Source organism: Marmota flaviventris, chromosome 3 (genome assembly GCF_047511675.1).
Source record: "Marmota flaviventris isolate mMarFla1 chromosome 3, mMarFla1.hap1, whole genome shotgun sequence".
NCBI lineage: Eukaryota > Metazoa > Chordata > Mammalia > Rodentia > Sciuridae > Marmota > Marmota flaviventris.
The window spans coordinates 91,544,559-91,564,713 of record NC_092500.1 but is presented as its reverse complement, the minus strand read 5'-3'; the positions used below and the strand labels follow the sequence as shown (position 1 = coordinate 91,564,713).

General features: G+C 36.2%; 1 protein-coding gene across 2 annotated transcripts in view; it reads left to right on the top strand.

The window, feature by feature from the left end:
* The window catches only part of Pik3c2g (phosphatidylinositol-4-phosphate 3-kinase catalytic subunit type 2 gamma), a 352,426-nt gene that overhangs the window by 210,275 nt on the left and 121,996 nt on the right, over positions 1 to 20,155 (top strand). For both annotated transcript variants that reach the window (XM_027955972.2, XM_027955971.2), the window contains 3 exons: positions 10,299 to 10,479; positions 12,928 to 13,035; positions 18,667 to 18,759. In XM_027955972.2, coding sequence (XP_027811773.2) covers positions 10,299 to 10,479; positions 12,928 to 13,035; positions 18,667 to 18,759 — 382 coding nt within the window. The remainder of the gene's footprint in view (positions 1 to 10,298; positions 10,480 to 12,927; positions 13,036 to 18,666; positions 18,760 to 20,155) is intronic.

Here is a 20,155-nt window from a genome sequence, read left to right as displayed (position 1 = left end):
CTTTATGAAAAACATGCTTATAATGCCTTTAAAGTAACTATACATGTATTACAAAAGATAAATAAATAAATAAAAATGAAAGTTAAAAAAAAAAAGGACTGAGTTAGGAACTCAGAACCACATTTTCAAAGAGTAAGGGAAAATAGAGTCATCTATTGGACTAATTTAAAATTCCACAAGCATGGATTTGAGCATTAATTATATGTCGGGCAGAATTTATTGTATTATGGTGCATGTGCTGATGTTAGAGACTCCCCATTTCTCTTCTGCCACAACTTGGAAATGTCTGGAGCCAAAGGCCCAATTAAAGTGGGTAGTGCAGAGCACATCTGTTATGAGTGTACAGCTCATCTGGATTCTTAGGTTCCCAAACGCAGTCAGTGCATTACTTTCAACTATTCCTCTTCTCCCCTCCAATCCCCCAGTGTCACTCAACACTGTCACTTGTCTAAATAAACCACAGGGGCCAGACTTTTTGGAACTATGATGTTGACCCCACTTTCTCAAGTGAGGAAGGGATCGGGGAGGGGTGAGTCAGGTGAACGATTTGCATTACCAAAATAGATTCCACACACTTTATTCATTTTGCAGGCTAGGTAAGATGAAAAAGAGTATCTTTGCTTATAAATATTTCATACAAAATTAATGTTTAGGTCAATCAACTGCTCTTCAATAATTAAATATATAATTATATATAGATAGATGTAGATATATATAGATGTAGATATAAATACGCTAAAAGAAGAAAGGAAAATATTGACTTTTTGGTGGAGTTTTGGCAGGGAGTTTATAGGTAGTAGGACAAAATGAAATGAGGAGCTTGGAAAGAAAGATGGTAATGTGAGGTCACATCACTTCAAAGGATTAGGAAATAAGAAATAAGAGAAATAAATAAATTAAAATAGGGCAGAAACTTGGGGGGTGAGAAGAGAAAGAAGGAAGGAAAGAAAGAAAATCAAAAGATTCCTAGATTATATGCTAATGTCAAAACTACATCATGAGCTAGTTCCTTGTTTGGATGTTAGAAGGTGGTGCATGCAGCATGATGATGAAGATCAACGGCCTTGAAGACCTATGAACTGGCATCCCTGGGCCACTGAGTGGGTGACTTTGGGCAAGTTATTCCATCTCTATGAACCATATCACCCTTGCCTGTGAGATGGAAGGAATTATAATACCTGGAGCTAATGTGCAGATTGCCTAGTACAGCTATGCAAAAATACTTGGGAAATGCTTGGCAGAGAGTAAATGCTTAATTGCCTCATTAAGGATTAAAATTATAGAGCCCTAGACTGGGAAGGTAGTCTACTGAACCTCACCAGCTTCAACATTTTATAGAGCAGGAAAGTGAGTAAAAACATTTAAGTTTCTTACCAGAGTTGATTCAAACAACAAAAAAAAATAGTTTTCCAAATCATGTCTCAGTGGGTTTTAGAAACAGAACATAATGCTGAGAGAGCCCTGAGCCATGGTCAAGAACTCTGGGTTCTAGTTGCAGGACCTTGAGCAAGTTCCTTAACCTCTGTTTCCTTACCTAATAAATGTGAAAGGTGAGGGAGAGATTGTGTCATTCAGCTCATGCTCATGAAGTGTAGAGAATATGAGTGTAATTGACACTGAAGGTGTTTGATTACAGTGGAAAGGACAAGGACTAATCGACTAAGGACACAACAGGAGAAAGCAGAATGAGGTTGAGTTTTTGCCAAAGGAAGAACAACAGGAGCAAGGGGATTTTCAGCTCAGATCTCTCTCTCTCTCTCTCTCTCTCTCTCTCTCTCTCTCTCTCTCTCTCTGCCCAGAACCAAAATTCCACCTATTTTGTTTTCTTTTAGGATTAACAAGCATATGGAGTACAGTGGGGGTGGTGTTCAGAGAAGGCTCACTACCAGCTACTCACACAGCTTGGTACCTAATTTAGGAAAATGATTTGAAGAAAATTACTTACACTAAAGCAGTAAGTGTGTTGGAATGAGAAGAGGAGGAGGACAGAGTTTCTGTTCTAAAATCACATTGCTCAGATTATTTGCCATGAGAGCATATGAATACGTGTAAATAGATTGAAAGGTGTTTTACTTATTAACCTGTAGCCTAAAAAGTGAACCATACCCCTCAGCAGGATGAGTGAAAAGTTTCCTATTTTGTATTACAGATCCAGGAATCTTCAAGGACTTTTCTGCTCAGCATAGTTTTCTCCATTATAAATCACAGCTCATCCTAAGAGTGCAACATTGCTGTTTAACAATGATTATTAGTGATTATACAAACTGGATACCATCTATGGCCAATTTTCAATACCATTTAATCTTACAATTAAATATGTGCCAGCTGCTGTGGTGCAAGCCTGTCATAAGTTCAAAGCCAGTTTCAGCAACTTAACAAGGCCCTAAGCAACTTAGTGAGAACCTGTCTCAAAACATAAGAAAGGCTGGAGATGTGCTCAGTGGTTAAGTGCCCCTGGGTTCAATCTCTGGCACCATCCCCAAAACTATTTTATTTGATGACAAACTATTAATTATAATAGCAAATGGACATTTATATATCCATACATGGGATCTGGAGGCACAGTGTTGAGGGTCAAGATCCCCAAGTCTCTATTCTGCATTTGGGGAACTTTTCCCCATGAAGGACAATCAGTGCATTTCCTGAAGCTGTATGTCTTCCTGCAATTTTTAAACATCTCACCTAATTTTCCTCTGAACCAACTGAATTTTATAGTTTCAAATAGAAGCTTTTACTTTGCCCTTTTACATTCTCTAATTTTAATTATGGTAGATTCCATAGTTTCCTGGTCATTTTTAGATATCAAATAACTCTGACCCATGTTGTCCAATTTAAAACTTCATTTTCTTCTCTCATTTGCCATAACACCACCACCCCATTCTCCAGCACCAGCTAAGCTTTAGCCTGGGAAATCTCAGTGGGTAGAGGTTGTGTTGTGCTATTTTAACTCTAACTCTCTCTCTCTCTCTCTCTCTCTCTCTCTCTCTCTCTCTCTCTCTCTCCCCCCACCCTTGGTTTGGGGTGGGAAGAAAAGAGGAGAAAATGGACCCTCACATTTGATGGGACTATGGGACAAGCAGTTGTAATCCCTTGTCCAGGAGTTCATATTCAAGACCTTGTGTGGGTTCACTGTAAAGGCAGCTGCTCCAGGTTACCATGTGTGAGTTCTTTAGGGAGACTGGTAGGACCTCCTCTCCAGGAGATGTGGTTTTAGCTCACCCTATTTTCACACAAAAAGGGGACATATATAAGTACCTTCCGTGAGTTTATTGGAGCCTTGGGACCTTCATACACCCTGGCTTTGTGAACCAGTTGGGGTTCAGTACAGGCTACTCCTTTTCTACTCCTCTCCATCATGGCCTTCGTGTTCACACAGCCCAGGGAAAATCAAACCCTCCTTCAGAGCATAAATCTTACCTAGGAGTGAGATGACAGTTTCCTTTTCTTGCACACAATTGAACCACTATAAATGGTTCTCTTTGAGTCTCTCTCCTCACCGAACTCTGCGAGGATAAGTGGACATACTGGAACCACTCTATTCCTCACCAGATGGATGACTCACAGATCTTAAACTCCTCACAAATACATCCGAGGACCTAGTAGGAGAAATAATGATCATTGTATCACAGCCATTCAGTCCCTCTCCTGGTGAGCTTTGTTTGTTTGTATTTGGTTTTGTTTGGGCACTCTTAGAATATGGCTATCTGTTTTCTCTTCTTTAATCTTAGATCTTGATAGCCATCACAGGGGCAACAAGGGAAAGTGACAGTCATCCTGCAGATACTTAATGTTTCCCCATCCAATGCCATCAGTCCCCATTCTGCATCCAGTCCTCCAGCTGCTGCCATTGGAGCAGAGCAGGTACATGTTCTGCCTCCCTTACTGCTCTCAGCCTTAAGACCCTTTATTTAGTCCTAGCTTACATAAGGCCCCCCCAAATCCTGCCATTGCTATTGCACTTGTTAGTATAATACCATTTTACTCAGAGAGAATCTCCTATCAGATAGACAAACACTTGGCTGGACAAAGTGGCAGATGGTACATAGGCCTATTCATAGTTTCAAATGAATCAAAAAGCATGTTAGGTGTGATAAGAAACAACAATAAAATTTCAGCAATGTCAGAGAATATACAGGTTCAAATGAACAGAATCTAATCATTTTTGAAAAACCCTCCAGGACTTTTTATGATCCATGAAAGAAAGTCACTTGTATTGCTTTTATAAGTTTTTTTTATCTGAAATTATACTCAAATTGATCACTCATCTAACTCACTAGACAAGGCTTCAGATGATTTTTGTTTATTTTCAATAATTAGGTTTGGCCCAAATTATCCTCTAGGCTACCACTGGGGAGGTTTAAAAATATGCTTTGTATTCTAGAGGCAATTCAAACAAACAAGTGAAAAACAAATCGAAGAAAAGAAAAAAGGAAGAATGTGAAATTTGGCATATTCATTTGCTTTCACCATAGCAACAAAACTGCCTCAAGGTTTATGTGAACCAAGATTTGTTTCTCACTCATGTGGCATCCAGGCTGCAGACTTGCGCCTCCTCCATCTGGCTCCACCAGACTCGAGGCATCAGTGCTCAGCTCTGCTCCATGTGGTATTCAATCCAGAACTGGAGGAGCAGCCCCACCTGTTTTCACAGCCCAAAGTAGAAGGACAAAAGGCCAAAGGAAAGCACAAAAATATATTTAAAGCATCTATAAGGGCACGGGCATACATTTCATTCTGTTGAACAAGGTAAAACCCATGGCTATTCTGACAAGGGCTGGAGAAATATACTCTGCCTACAAGAATACACTGGAAGTCACTAGGCAAAGAGTATGGATGGACCATCTTCATAAGACAAAGCATTGAGCTGGGAACAAAAAACACATCTACCACATAGTGCGGGCACAGTGGAAACATCCAAAATAGGAGCATATAACATTCTTAAAAGACGACTTTGGTGATGTTAATAATCATTAGCTATAAAAATCATGGCATGCTTGTAAATCAAGTCATTTACCTACCTTATAGGCCCCCTCATATGTTTAAAAGCTCTAAAATGTATACAATCTCTAGAGTACAGATTTAATTACTTTCCATTTATTCCCTTTGTTAATAGCTTTATATTTGAGTTGTTACAACAGAGTGGTTTGTTGATAAATATTTATTGCAAAATAATAATTGATTGGAAATTACAGAACTGCTGTTTAGTAAGGTTTCTTGTTTTTGTTTTGTTTTACTGCTATGACTAGAAGACTTGACAAGAAAAAGTAGAGGAGGAATGGTTTATTTGGGGGCTCATAGTTTCAGAGGTCTCAGTCCATAGGTGGCTGGCTTCCTTCCCTGGGGCTCCAGGTAAGGCAGAAAACATCATGATGGAAGAGTTTGGTAAAGGAAAGCAGCTGGGAACAGGGTACCAGGAAGCAGAGAGAATGTGTTCTGCTCAACAAGGACAAAATATATACTCCAAGGCATGTCCCAGGGACCCACCTCTTTCAGCCACACCCTACCCGCCTAAGGTTAACACCCATTTAATCCCTGTCAAGGGATTAATGCATTGGTTAGGATAAGGCTCTTATAACCCAATCATTCACCTCTTAAGTTTCTTGTACTGTTTCACACATGAATGTGGGGGGACACTTAATATCTAAACCATAACAATTGCCTTGGCCCATATAATGGCCTTTATGTGCTACATTCAATAGACCTTTAGATTAGTATTTCTAAAAGAGCAAATCAGTAATCTAACAACTGGCTAGTCAGATGGATCTCTTATTTTTTTTAAGGAGTATGTACCAAGTTCCTCAGTAGAGTGAAACATTGAATGAATGTCTTAACCACTGAAAGCTTGTGTTAGTGAGCTTTTTGTCACTATGACCAAAATACCTGACAAGAAAATTAGAGAATAAAATGTTTATTTTGGGCTCACTGTTTCAGAGGTCCACTCCATGATTAGGCAAATCCATTACTCTGGTCCTGAGATGAAGAACATCCTACTTGAAGAAGAAAAAAAGCATTCAGCCCTAGAAAAGAACTTCTGTGTCCCCTCTTCATCCACAGGAAATATACAAGTGGATGAAAGTCTCAGGCAGCCCCAATGATGTGAGATGTTGTGCTGTTGAGAATGGCAGAAGGGTGTGGCAGAGGCAAGCTGCTCAGCTTGTGGCAGCCAGGAAGCAGAGAGCCAGCAAGCCAGAGACAAAATATAATCCCCAGGGTCATGCCCCCTGTGACCTACTTTCTCTAGCAGCATCCCCACCTGGCTGCAGTTACCACCAAGTAGTCCATTCAGACTATTAATCCATCAAGTGGATTAATCCACTGATGATGTTAGAGCTCTCATGATCCAATATTTTCACCTCTGAACATTGCTGCATTGCCTAACACATAAGATTTTGGAGGGACACTTAGATCTAAATCATATCACAAGTTAAATAAAGTTGGTAATGCTAAAGAGATATCGTTTTACTTGTTAATTGCACTATTGAAAACTTACAATTAAAAATTCCACATAGGTATTGGACTTCAGCCTTTATCTGTCCTGGGCTCCTAAGAACACCTGAAGAAGTCACATTCTAGATCCCCCTATGCTTACTAACCACTGGTCTCCTGAGCCACATACTTCAGCCCACAGAGAATAGCAACAGACACACAAGGAAATAGGCAGGGGGAGTCCAGGGCTGACCTGAAATTCCTCATCACAGTAAAGATGAACTAATGAAAGTTCATAACAGCACAACATCCCACACCATTGGGGCTGCCTGAGATTTTTACCCAGTCATGTGTTTCCTGTACTTGAAGAAGGAAAAAAGCATTCAGCCCTAGAAAAGAACTTCTGTTTCCCCTTTTCATCCACAGGAAATATACAAGTGGATAAAAATCTCAGGCAGCCCCAATGATGTGAGATGTTGTGCTGTTGAGAACTAAAATTAAGAGCAAGACTGAAGGGGGTTATGAGGCAAAGAGAGCAAAGATGGTGTGATTACTCTGTTCTGTCCTGCTGGTAGACTGATGAAATATGAACTATCTGTACTTTTCCTGTGGCTCTAGCAAGTCAATCACCATGTGCCCAGAAGTAGTGATATGCATGATGAAATGGAGAAAAGCTTTAATATCCAAGGAAAATCTCCATTTCATGCTGGCTAAGGTTTGTTTCTGTCTTAGCTATCTCTGAGTCTACCAGAATCCACTTAATTTAGGCAAATAACCTTCTGACAAATGTGCTCAGTCATCCAAGATATATTTCCTTCACTCTTGCTTTTTTGCTTATGGAATCTAACACTGTCAAAATCTCCTTTTAATCGTCTAAATTTTCTGCATTTATTTCTTTTTAATGTTGCCATAGCTTACAGTCTACAAAGCACTCAGACTCATGTTCAAAACAATATCAAATTTAAAATACAGTTGGATCTTGCAGATATTCAGACAAACAGGTCTCTAGAATTTTGAGATTTACCTCACAGTTTTTGCATGATCATGTTGCCTGCATCTCAAAAAACTAGTCCTTTAATGGCAAGCCCTCTTAATACTCCTCAGTCCCTTGGCCTTAACTTTCTATTTTTAGACATTTTATTCGGCATAAGCAATTCTGCCTCTCTCAGGTTACAATGTCTTTCTAAAGGATTTCTGTATACTTAAAGAATGGTGGTCAGCTGTTTTCCATAGCCTTATTAACAGAGGAAATGGGTAAAACTCACAGCATGAGGGACTTACCACTTTCTTATAGGGAAGGTCATTGACAGCCTACTGGAAACCCTCCACCCAAAACTATGTAGTATGGCTTTTCCTGCAGATGAAAATTAAGGGCCATGTTAATTTTTCTTGTCAGTAACAGCATCTGTGCCTAAGGGTACAGGAATGGAATAAGTGACCTCTCTTGGTCATTGCCAACCCTGTATGATTTCCATTCTGCCATGTAAAAACAAACTCCTTATGTGTCAAATAAAAAAAAATCACAGAGCTTGAACCAGATCTCACCAGGAAAGCATGTAATTCTGGCAGGAATCAGGGTCTGAATGAAGCTCATTTTCCAAGGGAAAAAATTACAGCAGAATACACTGAGTTTTCTGAGCTTTTATGTTTTTTAGAACACGGTCACATATTCTCTCTGCAAATCTTTTACACTCCATTTTATTTTGAACAAAGAATCAAACTGAGTGTTTCCTCCTTGGGCCAGAGTGAAGCAAGTATATTACTCATGAGAGAAGCAAATTAATTTCTAGTAGAATAAGAAATAATATTATTATGAACACAAATTAACTATACAATTCTGGCAGTCCCTATGACATCAACCCTAAAATACATCTTTTCTTTCATTATTTTAGTAAAAAGTTGTCAATTTCATCCATGCAGAATAACTTCTTTTTTATGAGGTAGACAGAAGTTGGGTGGTTAAAGAGTTATATTTATGTACTAGAACAGGTTAAAAAAGTTTCAAAAAACAAGAAACTCGATATTCAAAACATAAAAATGCTGGCAAACACTGATGTAAGATATAGAAATACTCTATTCATCAACTTTCTATTTCCTAGACTATAAAATGCTACATTACCCAGTCTTCAAAGTACTGTGAGAATCCAAGAGGTATATGATTCTTCATAAAATGTCTTGAAGTTTTACAAGTGCATGCTTGCATTTTCAGTTTTGCACTCACATGCACCCAACACATGTTTCTCAGGGTCTCCAAATAATGATGTGATTCATTGATTACATGTCTGACGTTTCAAAAATTTCATCACAGGGCTAAGTAGGAAAACCTTTCAAGGTGTATGTAATCTTCTTCCATTGAAAACACACAGGCAGCAATAGAGCATATTTTCCTGTAATTCATCATTGGGTCCTTGAGGGTTTTTTTTTTTGTGTGTGTGTGTGTGTGTGTGCATGTATGTGCATGCACACATACACATGTGTGTACATGTGTCTTAATATGTTACAAAAATAAATAAGAACTGTTATCTGGTGAAACAAAATGTCTGTAATTCCATTGGGAAAGGAAAAGAGGTGCTTGAAGATACCCAGCTTCACATGGATGGCAAAGGAGCAGGCATTCACTTTCAAGCAGTACATAATTGCTCAACTAATTTAAGTGTGTAAGAACAGAAGACAATGGAGAAATAAAAATAATGAATATGTTAGAATCTTTGTAACCTATACGCAGAGATGCAAATTAGAAATTCAGAATACATACACACACACACACACACACACACATGCATGCCAAACACCACCCCCTTTCCCTAGGAGTCCATTCTCCTTTCTCCTAGTTCCTTAAATTCTTATTATTTTTCAGAAGAGGGGGAAGCTAAAGACCAGTTTGAATTAAAAGAATCAATCTAAAAGAGATTAAGATTCAAAAGAATTCATCTTTCTTAGTCTATGTCAGTGTTTTAAGGCATAATAGAAAGTAAAAGTTTTAGCACATTGTAATTGTTGTGAAAGCAATAGAAATTGTCACATGGAAGACAGAGTAATCAAATACTTGTCACTGTTCCATTATCTTGCAAAGTATTCTTACTTGCTTGTGCTCTGTGCCTCTGATGTGCATGACATGAGCAAACTGCAGGGCAGACAGAAGTTAACTTTTGGAAGCTGCAACATACAGATGGACTAATGCTTTTTGATTGCCTAGTGTATACATTGTGCTAAACACTTTCCAAACATGTAGCTCCTTCTATGTTCTCTACAGCTCTCTGTAATCAGTTAACTTATTTATAGTTGAAGAAATACTATCTAAATATATTTATGTAACTTGTAAGTTATAGAGTTGGGGATTGAGCCCAGAGAGGTCTGAAAGTTTAAAAAGAAAAGAAAAAAAGAAACATTCTCTTGCCTCCAAGTTATCTAGCGAAATGCTGGAGAACAGAGAAATGCCTAGGTATTTGACTGTGTGGGGATGTGACAATTTAAAGAAAAGAAGAAAAAAGCCGTGCTGGATGATTAAGTCACACCATAGCATAGTCACTTATAAAAACTATTTCTAAAGCTCTTTGTCCATATTTTAATAAGTTGAAGATGTTCTTGAGATAAGTGTTTGTTACAGAATTAAGAAGGTGGAAAGAAAAAGTGCATTGTGAATTGAAATGAGAAAAGGCCAGGTCTCATATTGATTCTTTACTCTTGGAATCTCATTAACTATCAGATGGAATTTAATGACTGCCCACAAATAAACAGCCTTTCTCCCGTTCTTAGCTGTTAAACTGCCCAAAGCCACCCATACGGATTAGTCTGAAATGCTCTTAATGTTCCTGCTGGTGGTTAAAAAATCAGCCTTAGATACCACAATTCTTTTTCTCTCTTTCCTTCAGGCTGCTAAAAGATGCACAGAATGAAGTTTATTTTAAAAGCTGGTATCAGAAGCTGTTGGCTGCTCTCCAATTCTGTGCAGGAAACGCCTTGAATGATGAGTTTTCTAAGGAGAGGAAACTCATCAAAATTCTGGGAGATATTGGAGAAAAAGTCAAGTCTGCCAGTGACCCTCGAAGACAGGTTTGTTAAGAAACCAATCTCAATGTAGTGAAAATTATTTTATTTTTAAGTTTGGTTCAATTAAATTTTAATTTCATAGCTTAGAAAAAAAATTCCTTGACTATACTTAATTATAAGACATTTAATTACTTTTACCAAGTTTTTTTCTTTTCCACTGAACTTTCCTAAAGTTAATTTCTATCACCCAGGACATGGTTTTGTGATATAAGTTCCATGTGGCACAGACAGAACAAGAAGAGACCTACTAAAAGGCAGTTTAATCACAAAAGCCTGGAGACAATCTTAAAACGGCAGCACTGCTCCAACTTATAAGAGAAGGTAGAAATAGTGGGTGTAGATTTTCCTAACATTGCCCTAACCAAAACCATATTTGAAAAAAAAAGTTTTCTTTTTTTTCCAAAACAAATATAAAATGACTTAAATGAAACAAATTAATAGTGTTCCAGATAGTGATATTTTTACAAAGATCTTAGATGATAGTTAAAATACTATGTGTTTCTCACTGATTATAATAGTAAACCTTGCTATTCTTTTCTTTGGTCTAATAGAAGAACATTTGCTCTTTTTAATTATCTGCATCAATAGTTCCCTTCCCTGATATAGACCATTAAGTAAGGTTCTCTTTAAGTTCAACATTTGACATACAGGGAGATGGTGGACATTCATCCATTGTATGAGGAACATTATTCAATAACAATTGAGGACTCACTACAGACTTGAAGTTAAAGGAAGAAATATGACTAAAACATGAGTCTTGTCCTCAAGGGAACTCAGATTTTCTCCACTCACTGTCTAAAATCAACAAAATTGTTCAACCAAATTATATGAAAACAGTAATTTGCAAAGTGTCCCAGAATTTTTTCTTACTGGTAATCACTTCATTTAATAGAAATGCCAGAAACTAAGATACTTCACCTACATAGGAGAAAATGGAAAAGAAAAAGCACAAATATTTCATTTTCAAATGGGAGATATACAAGATTTGGCTAAAAGGAAGAAACTTGAAGATAATCACATAATTGGTAATGCAAATTTTGAAAATTCTGTAATTTCTCATACTACTATACAAGCTCATTAATTGTTTTCTAGTGATGGACAAAAGATTGATAGCAAGTAAAATAATTTGGTTTAAAATTTACAGAAGTCTGTATATAAATTTGATTTTTATTGCTTATATTTGAAAATCCCTCACATAATTGTGGTGGACTCTACAATTAATTAGTCCTAGTGCCTTTTTTTTTTTTGACAATTTGCATCAAGTTTCAGAGTGATACTGACAATATCCATCCAAATCTATTTCTCTTGCCTTAACTGACAGCTTTTGTGAAAACAACTCTTCACATGAAAGTAGGAAGAAAAAAAGCAAGAGGTCAAGGAGGCCTTTAGAGTTTCTCCCCATGTATGTTACTTATAGTTTTTTTTTCTTCTACTTAAAAAAAGCATTTAATTAACATAACTATACAAATTGGAGAAAGTTTACTTAAACAAAGAGGTCAGAGATTCCCCTCCAGGATATTCAGCATGCAAGGCCAATCTAGATAAGGCAAGAAGAGCAGATAGAAACAAAATTCCCATAGTGAAATTTTACTTCAATCTCCACCTTGCTCTTTTTAGATTCTGGGAATAGCAGATTCTATTATTTGCTGGTGAACCAAGAGTAAGAGTTAAGAAACTTTTGACAGTCACTTAAACATTATGAATCTGATAACTTCATCTTCAAATGGCCTTAAGGAGTATTCAAAATTGAACTAAAAGAAGCTTTTAGTTTTGTTTTATGATTAATTGTGATTGTTTTCCACCTTTTTTTAAAGGATGCACAATTCTAAATGTGTCATTTGTGATCTCTGACCTTCCACAGTTTCTGTGGAGTACCAATGGGATTATTAATATTAAATTGCATATAAAGCATAAATAATATGCTAATTGGCATCTAGTAAACTATTTGTTCAAACATATTGTTTCTGACAACATAGTACAATTGTCATTGTCACTAATATATGTGAATATTTTCTAAAATGCACTATTACTATTAAATATAAATCTTGAGAGTTATAAACTAAAATTTCAGAAAATTATCAGAAAAAAAAGAATCATGTTGCTAATTCCTTTAAGCAGGAGTTGCAGATTGGTGGGCCACAGGTCAAGTCCAACCCATTGTGTTTTGTTTGAACAGAATAGCTCTTTAATTGGTATTTGCTTTTAACTGAGTTTTAAGTCATTGAGAAAGGGCATGCACTCTTGGTTCCCCCTTTTCCCTAATATTTCCTTTAGTCCACTGCCTCCTGATACATGACTACATCACCTGCCTGGCTCGAAAGTCATCTGAGTATGCTGTCTCTGAATGGAAGAGTTTATTTAACCAATAGAAGAAGACTATAATTGAAAATAAGGGTCTGGTTTCTTAAATACTTGTTTTTGTGTTTTTTTTTCAAATGACTTTTTCCATAGGAGGTACTAAGGAAAGAGATTGGCAGACTAGAACAATTCTTTCAAGACATCAATAGCTGTCATCTTCCTCTGAACCCTGCACTATGTATAAAAGGGATTAATCGTGATGTAAGTCAACTTAGTAGATAAATTGAATATTTCTGTTTTTTGTTGTTTAGTTTACCATATATTTTTTGGAATGACATAAATAATTCATAAATTGACATTACAATTATTTTAAAGAAAAAATAATTGAATCCAATCCACACTGTGTGTGTGCTTGCTCTATTTGACACACTATGACCAGTTGGGATCTCCTTGGCCTTGTATGATTTGTTGTTTTGTTTTCATTTTTTAAAAAAAAAAATTAAGAAAGGTACTTCTCTTACTGAATTGATTTAATTCATTTAAAGTGGTTGATTTGGTGATCCCCATGCATGGACTATTCCCTATTTCCCTTTGAGTCACTAAGGGATGGACCAGCTGGGAAAGCTGGTTATAATTTCATGCTTTATTTAGACTATGCATATGGTCATATATAGTACACTAACGTTAATTATTAACTACATGACATCCATTTTTATTCAATTTAAAATTAACTGGTACCCATATGTCAGTATGCCATACACTTGTGATTTTACTCATATCTGGAAAGCATTTCCTAGTTACTGTCAGATTGACAACCTCCTAAGCTTTCTCTTCCTAATCCTCTGTCATGTGGTACATCCTCCATCACTGTACTTATTTTTCCTTCTTTCCTGTAAAGTTTTACTTCCTCCTTCTCAAAAACCAGAGACTAGAAAGACACTAACAAAGAAATTATTGATAAGTGAGATTTCAAAGTGAAGAGGTTAAGGAATCATGCATTCACAATGAATAATTTTTAAGGGAAATCATCAGACAGTCAAGAAAATAAACAAAATAATTAGAGAAGAATTAGACTATTGCTAGTATAAATGCAAACAGGTTTGCTAAAAACTTGATACCAACATCTTCCTGCCTCTGTCACTACCAAGATATCCTACAAATTTTCCTGATATGCTTATGAACATATTTTGAAAAATAAAAATAAGGCATTAAATTCCATATACTGAGACATAGATACCTGGACTAAATTCAAAATCATCACACATTCTTTAAATTTATTTGACTTTTTAATCATTAGTAGTGTTTACTAATGCCAAAGATAAATACTCAGCATTTCAAGGAAGAAATAATAGGGCTCACAAGGTCCAGTATTGGTTTTTGCTTTTTCTTTCTAAGATTTGTGTGTCTGAATGTGTGTATGTTTTAAGGAGTAGAGTGATTTGTTTTTTCAATTAAAATTACACGTGAGTTTCAACTTGTTTGTGACTTGAGGGTGGAGGGTATTAATGCTATGGGGAGCCTCTTGAGTGTTCCAGGTAAGCTGGCTGGGCCAAGAGTCACCATCCTGAAAGCCACCATCCCTTACTCTGTGGCTAGGACCACACTCTTTCCCTGCAGCACCTTACAGCTGGCAGGGCTTACCTGAGGCTCAGAAGTTGCCCCACACAGAGCCACTTCCTGGCACCAGGTGCTCTGACCTGCTGTGCCAGCACAGACTCTACACCTGTGAGAACAGCAATAAATAGACATTGGGGGATACACTGTCCTATGACACATTTTAATATGCCCTCCAATCCTCCTGAAGAATGAGATGAAAAAACTTACAGTTCTCAGTTCTGATAGAAAATTTATCGACTATCAGAGAATCCACACTCATAAGAATGCTTATGACTGCAATGAACACAGCAAGGCCTTCCATCAGAGTAAACATCTTATTCAACTCTTAACATGTTGACTCTGGGAAATCCATACCCAAACCAGAGAAAAGCCTTTTGAATGCACCATGACAAAGCATTCTGGGTGAATAAAAGTCTTATTTTATGTTAGAAACTCAAATAGGCAAAAAGCTCTACAAATGCAATAAGCATGGAAAACTTGTGATCAAAACTCTCACCCCATTATACAGCAGAGAATTCACCCTGGTGAGAAACCCTTTGAATGCCATTAAGTATCGAAGACCTTCAAGTATAGTTAGAGTACATTGGAGAACCTATTCTGAGGAGGAGACTTAGGAGTGCACCAAATAGGAAAGCCAGATGACTGTGTGAGCCTTTATAGCCATTATAGCCCTCAGCTTGCAATGTACTGAAGGGTCACACTAGAGAAAGGTCCCAACAGTGCAGTAAGCATGGCAGTCTCCAGTAGGGGTCTTGTCACCACCAGGCAATTCTTAGACCTGGCTCATTCCAATCCTTAAAACATGGTTTTCAAAGGCAGAAGGCAAGGGTTGGGTTTGAGTGAAGCCTACTTTGTAAGAATTCTCAAATTTGTTTCTCCCAGGAACCACTAATCGCAATGGACAATTTCCTATTTCCCATGAGTTACTTAGAGATATACCAAGTGGGAGAGTTGAGGATAACTTAATACAGTCTTCCTCCACTTGGGATTCCTCCACTGTTGGAAAAGCAAAAACTAGCCATTTCATTTAGTTATAGGTTTCACTTTTTTTTTCAACTGTTTTAAGATGTATATCAAATCTCTCTTTCTCTATTGCAGTTTTTCTATTTTACCATTTATATAAAATAGTTCTGTAAAACTGATGCACTCTTTCCTGTCTCTCGACTGTAGCTATCCCAATCCAATTTTTAAATTCTGCTCTGATATAGTTTCTCATTGTTTGTCTTTCCCTACTTAGAACTCCTTTTTTGGTTTATTTTGTTTAGCCTATTTGCTAAGCTAATGTTCCTCACAGTCTTCAAGATCCAGGTCACCTTGGAAATACCTTCTTCTTCAAATGCTTTTTCATTCAACTGTAATAAATTGCCTTATGAAATATTTTCATTTAATGCATATGTATATCCTTTTATATCAATATGGAAAGCTTTTTGAGGGTGAATATGATGCTTTTTTCTGTAAGAGTATAAGTAATTGTTTGTGCATATTAGTTGTTAAATGTATAATAGTTTTGATATGACCCTCAAAAATAGTATACATGTGCAAACCAAGGATGAAACAATGAAAACAGAATTGCTGTAGATGATATAGTTAAGAAGAGGAGGGCTAAGCCCTGACTCAGTTTCCCTTTCACTTTTGTCTACCCCTAGACTTGGGATTCCTGAAAGAGATCCCCCCAAATTGGAGTAAAGGGTTTGAAAATTCCTAATCTAGACTCACTTTTTGCCTCATATGGAATTTCTGAACTCTATTCCATGACAGGATCACGTGGTCCCTAATTAATTGACTCTCATAGCCCGAAATTCATGTTTAACAAGCAGTCTCACCCATGGAACTCAAAAACTCAAAATTGATTCACTAAGCAAGGGGTTATACTTTCTCAGGGATTAGGTTAGATTTAGGTTGAGAAGAAAGTTAAGCAATAGATCCTTTCCTCTGAGTTTATATCTATGTCAGATATCTTAAAGATAATGACATTTGAACTGATCCTTCAATGTGTATTGATGTCGTATTTTACTAAGTTGATAAATTGAAAGCATCAAATCCCTTTCCTTGCTTTTGTATTGATTTAACTCTTCACTTTCAACATGAACTCCTAGGAGTCCAAACACAAACAACCTTTCAACACTCAAACAACTGTAATAAAATGAAAGGAAAATCCTCAATAAGAAGAATGTAAAGTAATCAATATTGTAAGGCAGAAAATGAAAATTCAAAATGTAACTGAAAGAAATGAGGAAAACAAATATGTGTTATGCTGTCAATCATAAACAAAATGTTCATTAACAAATGGGAAAGAAATGTATTTTTCTTTCAAAGTATCTGACTAGTGACAGGCACAGTGAGGGTATTTTATATCAACTAGCTCATATATTACAAAAATGTGGGAGATAAGCATTGTCATCTCCATTTTTACAGTGGAATACAAACACATTTAGTAACTTACTTGAAGTCACACAAATAATGAGTTACAGAGCTCAGATTTGAATTCAAGTCTTTCTTAACTCTGTATCTGTGTTTCCTTAAGGTGTGCTGTAGGACAGAAATAATTTTGTTTATAGCAGCACAATTCACAATAGCTAAACTGTGGAACCAACCTAGATGTCCTTCATTAGATGAATGGATAAAGAAAATGTGATATATATACACAATGAAATATTATTCAGCATTAAAAGAGAATAAAATAATGGCATTTGCAGGTAAATGGATGGAGTTGGAGAATATAATGCTAAGTGAAGTCAGCCAATCCCCCAAAAAACAAATGCTTAATTTTTTCTCTGATTTAAGGCTGCTGATTCATAATGGTGGGGTGGAATGGGGATGGGGACATGGGAGAATGGGAGAATTTGATGAACTCTAGATGGGGCAAAGGGTTTGAAAAGGAGAGGAAGGAAAGATGGTAGAATGAAATGGACATCATTACCCTAAGTACATGTATGAAGACAGGAATGGTGTGACTCTACTTTGTGTATAACCAGAGATATGAAAAATTGTACTCTATATGTGTAATATGAATTGTAATGCATTCTGCTGTCATATATAACCAATTAAAATTTAAAAAATCAAAAAATATAGCAATTTTAACATTTACCTATTAACCAACTAGTACAAACACAATACCTACATACTTCCTAGTTTACTTAAACCTTAAATATAGCACTATTGATGCTCAGTGAAGAAAAACTGTAGTTTAAGATTTACAACCTGCTGAAAATCTGGCTTCTCAGTTTCAAACTGAAATAACAACAACAACAACAAAAAAGAAATGTATTAGGGTTGGGGATGTGGCTCAAGCGGTAACGCGCTCACCTGGCATGCACGGGGCGCTGGGTTCGATCCTCTGCACCACATAAAATAAAATAAAGATGTTGTGTCCACTGAAAACTGAAAAATAAATATTAAAAAATTTAAAAAGGAATGTATTAAAATTTAAAAGTACTTGATTAGTGTCAGGCACGGTGTAAGGTATTTTATATGCATTAGCTCATATATCTGTATGTATGAGATACAAAAGTATATTCCAAGACCCCCAGTGAATGCCTGAACTCACAGATGTATTAAACCCTACATATACTATATTTTCTCTTATATTTGCCTATGAAAAGGTTTAATCTGTAAATGAGGCATAATAAGAGATTAATAACAATAACTAATAATAAAATAGAACAATCATAACAATACGCTGTAATAAAACTGCCAGCATCAATACACTGTAATAGAATTGCCAGCATCACCACTTACATATATTGGGGTAATTAATAAACAGAATGAGGGTTACTTGAACACAAGCACTGTCTATACTGCAAAGGTCGATTTAAAAATCAAACAGGCTACTAACTAACTAACAGGCAGGTAGCATATACAATGGGAATGTACTGCAAAAATGAATGTATGTGAATCATTCACATACTGGGAATGATGGAGTGGCATGATGTAAGATTTCATCCCACTACTCTGAATGGTATGTAGTTTCAAACTTAAAAATATTTCTTTCTGGAATGTGTCCTTTTAATATTTTCAGACCATGGTTAACTAAAGGTAACTGAAACTGCAAAATGCAAAACTTTATAGAAAAGTGGACTGCTATAAAGGAATCGATTGTTAGACTAAAGTTTGCTTGTTTTTAATAAATATGTTTCTCTATTCCAAAGTGTAAAAATTACTTATTTGTGTTTTATTTGTTCTTATACTAAATAATGCAGAGGATTATGATTACAGGAAAGACGATTATGTTTGCTTTATTCCACTCACCATTTTTCTCTTCTTGTCTTCCTATAGGCATGTTCATATTTCACATCTAATGCTCTGCCATTGAAGATTACTTTCATCAATGCTAATCCAATGGGCAATAACATCAGCATTATTTTCAAGGTACTGCACCCCTTCCAAAACATCAAATTGATTCTATAAGCAGAACTATTGATTTATTACTCACAAAAAGAAATGATTACAGCTATTTTCCTCTGGCAACAACAGAGATTTCTCAATTATTTTAGATTCTGCCTTTTTACAAAATTATAATACATGCCAAAGTATGATTGGCAATAAATCAAATATTACTGGCTCAAAGCCAGAGAACTTTCAGTGCAGAACTTAAGAATATACTTTAATAAATGAAAGTATGTGATTACTTTTTAGTTGCACAGAAAGTCGAGTATATGGTTAGCCCTTAAGAGGAAAGTTTTCTTTTGGCCTTGACACTGAATTAGAATCACAATTAGCGGTAACACAAATGATGTCAATTAATTTAACATATGATTTTTATCTGAAAGTACTTGCTTGTTTTAATAAATTGGATCATTTTATTTTTTGCAAATACAAAGGAAGTAGGTACAGGTTCAGTTCTCATCATAAATGCCATAGGGAAAAAAAGAATAAAAGGGAGTACCAGAGTTATAGACTGGTAGGAAAGAAGGACTAATGAGAGGGCTGTTAGGTAACAAGTAAGACTGCCAATCATCCAGCTAATTTAGTCAATTATTCAACAAGGTCTCAGAGTGAATCTTTGGTGGATTCTGACTGTTTATTTTTAAGAATGAGGATTATCATGCCTACATTTCTGCTTTGACCTTTGTAACCTCAATTGTTTGTGGGTCTCAACGCTGTATTTTCAGAAAGGAAAAAATTCCACAAACTCCCATCTTGTCAAGATTTTCTGTGTATCATTTAGAAAATATTTTCAGAATCAAACTGTTGATTTCTTTGAGAGCATGGTACTATCCTTCCCCTTTGGACATACTGCAATTCCTTCACCTTTGCTGGAAAAATCACCCCTTCATCATTTCTTATTATTATCAAAGATAGCTCTCTCCAAAAACTAACTGCCTCATAACAAGAGAAATCATTGACACAATCTGCTGAATCATGCGTGTACTATTTACTAAGTCAAAAACACTTCGTTTTCTGACTGTGTATCAGTGCATAAGCTTATGCATTACCAGATGATCTTCACTTAGAAACAGATCTCTTGGTGAAATTTGAAATTTGGGTAAACATCTGTTCACCCTCTCTTCACTAGACTTTGAATCTTAGAAATCACACACAGATAATAAATGGAAATATTATTATCAGGAACAACATTCCAAGCAGCCCTTCTAATTTGGTGGCTTCTGCAATCATGTTAAGGGAAGTTTTTGTTTTCTTTGATATTCTATCAGAAACATAAGGTACTTTTAGTGCTAATAAAACACGTGAAAACAGTCTAAGTCAGGCTGGAAATGTATCCAGGAAAAGAAATGGCATATACCATATTTGAATGCTTTTAATG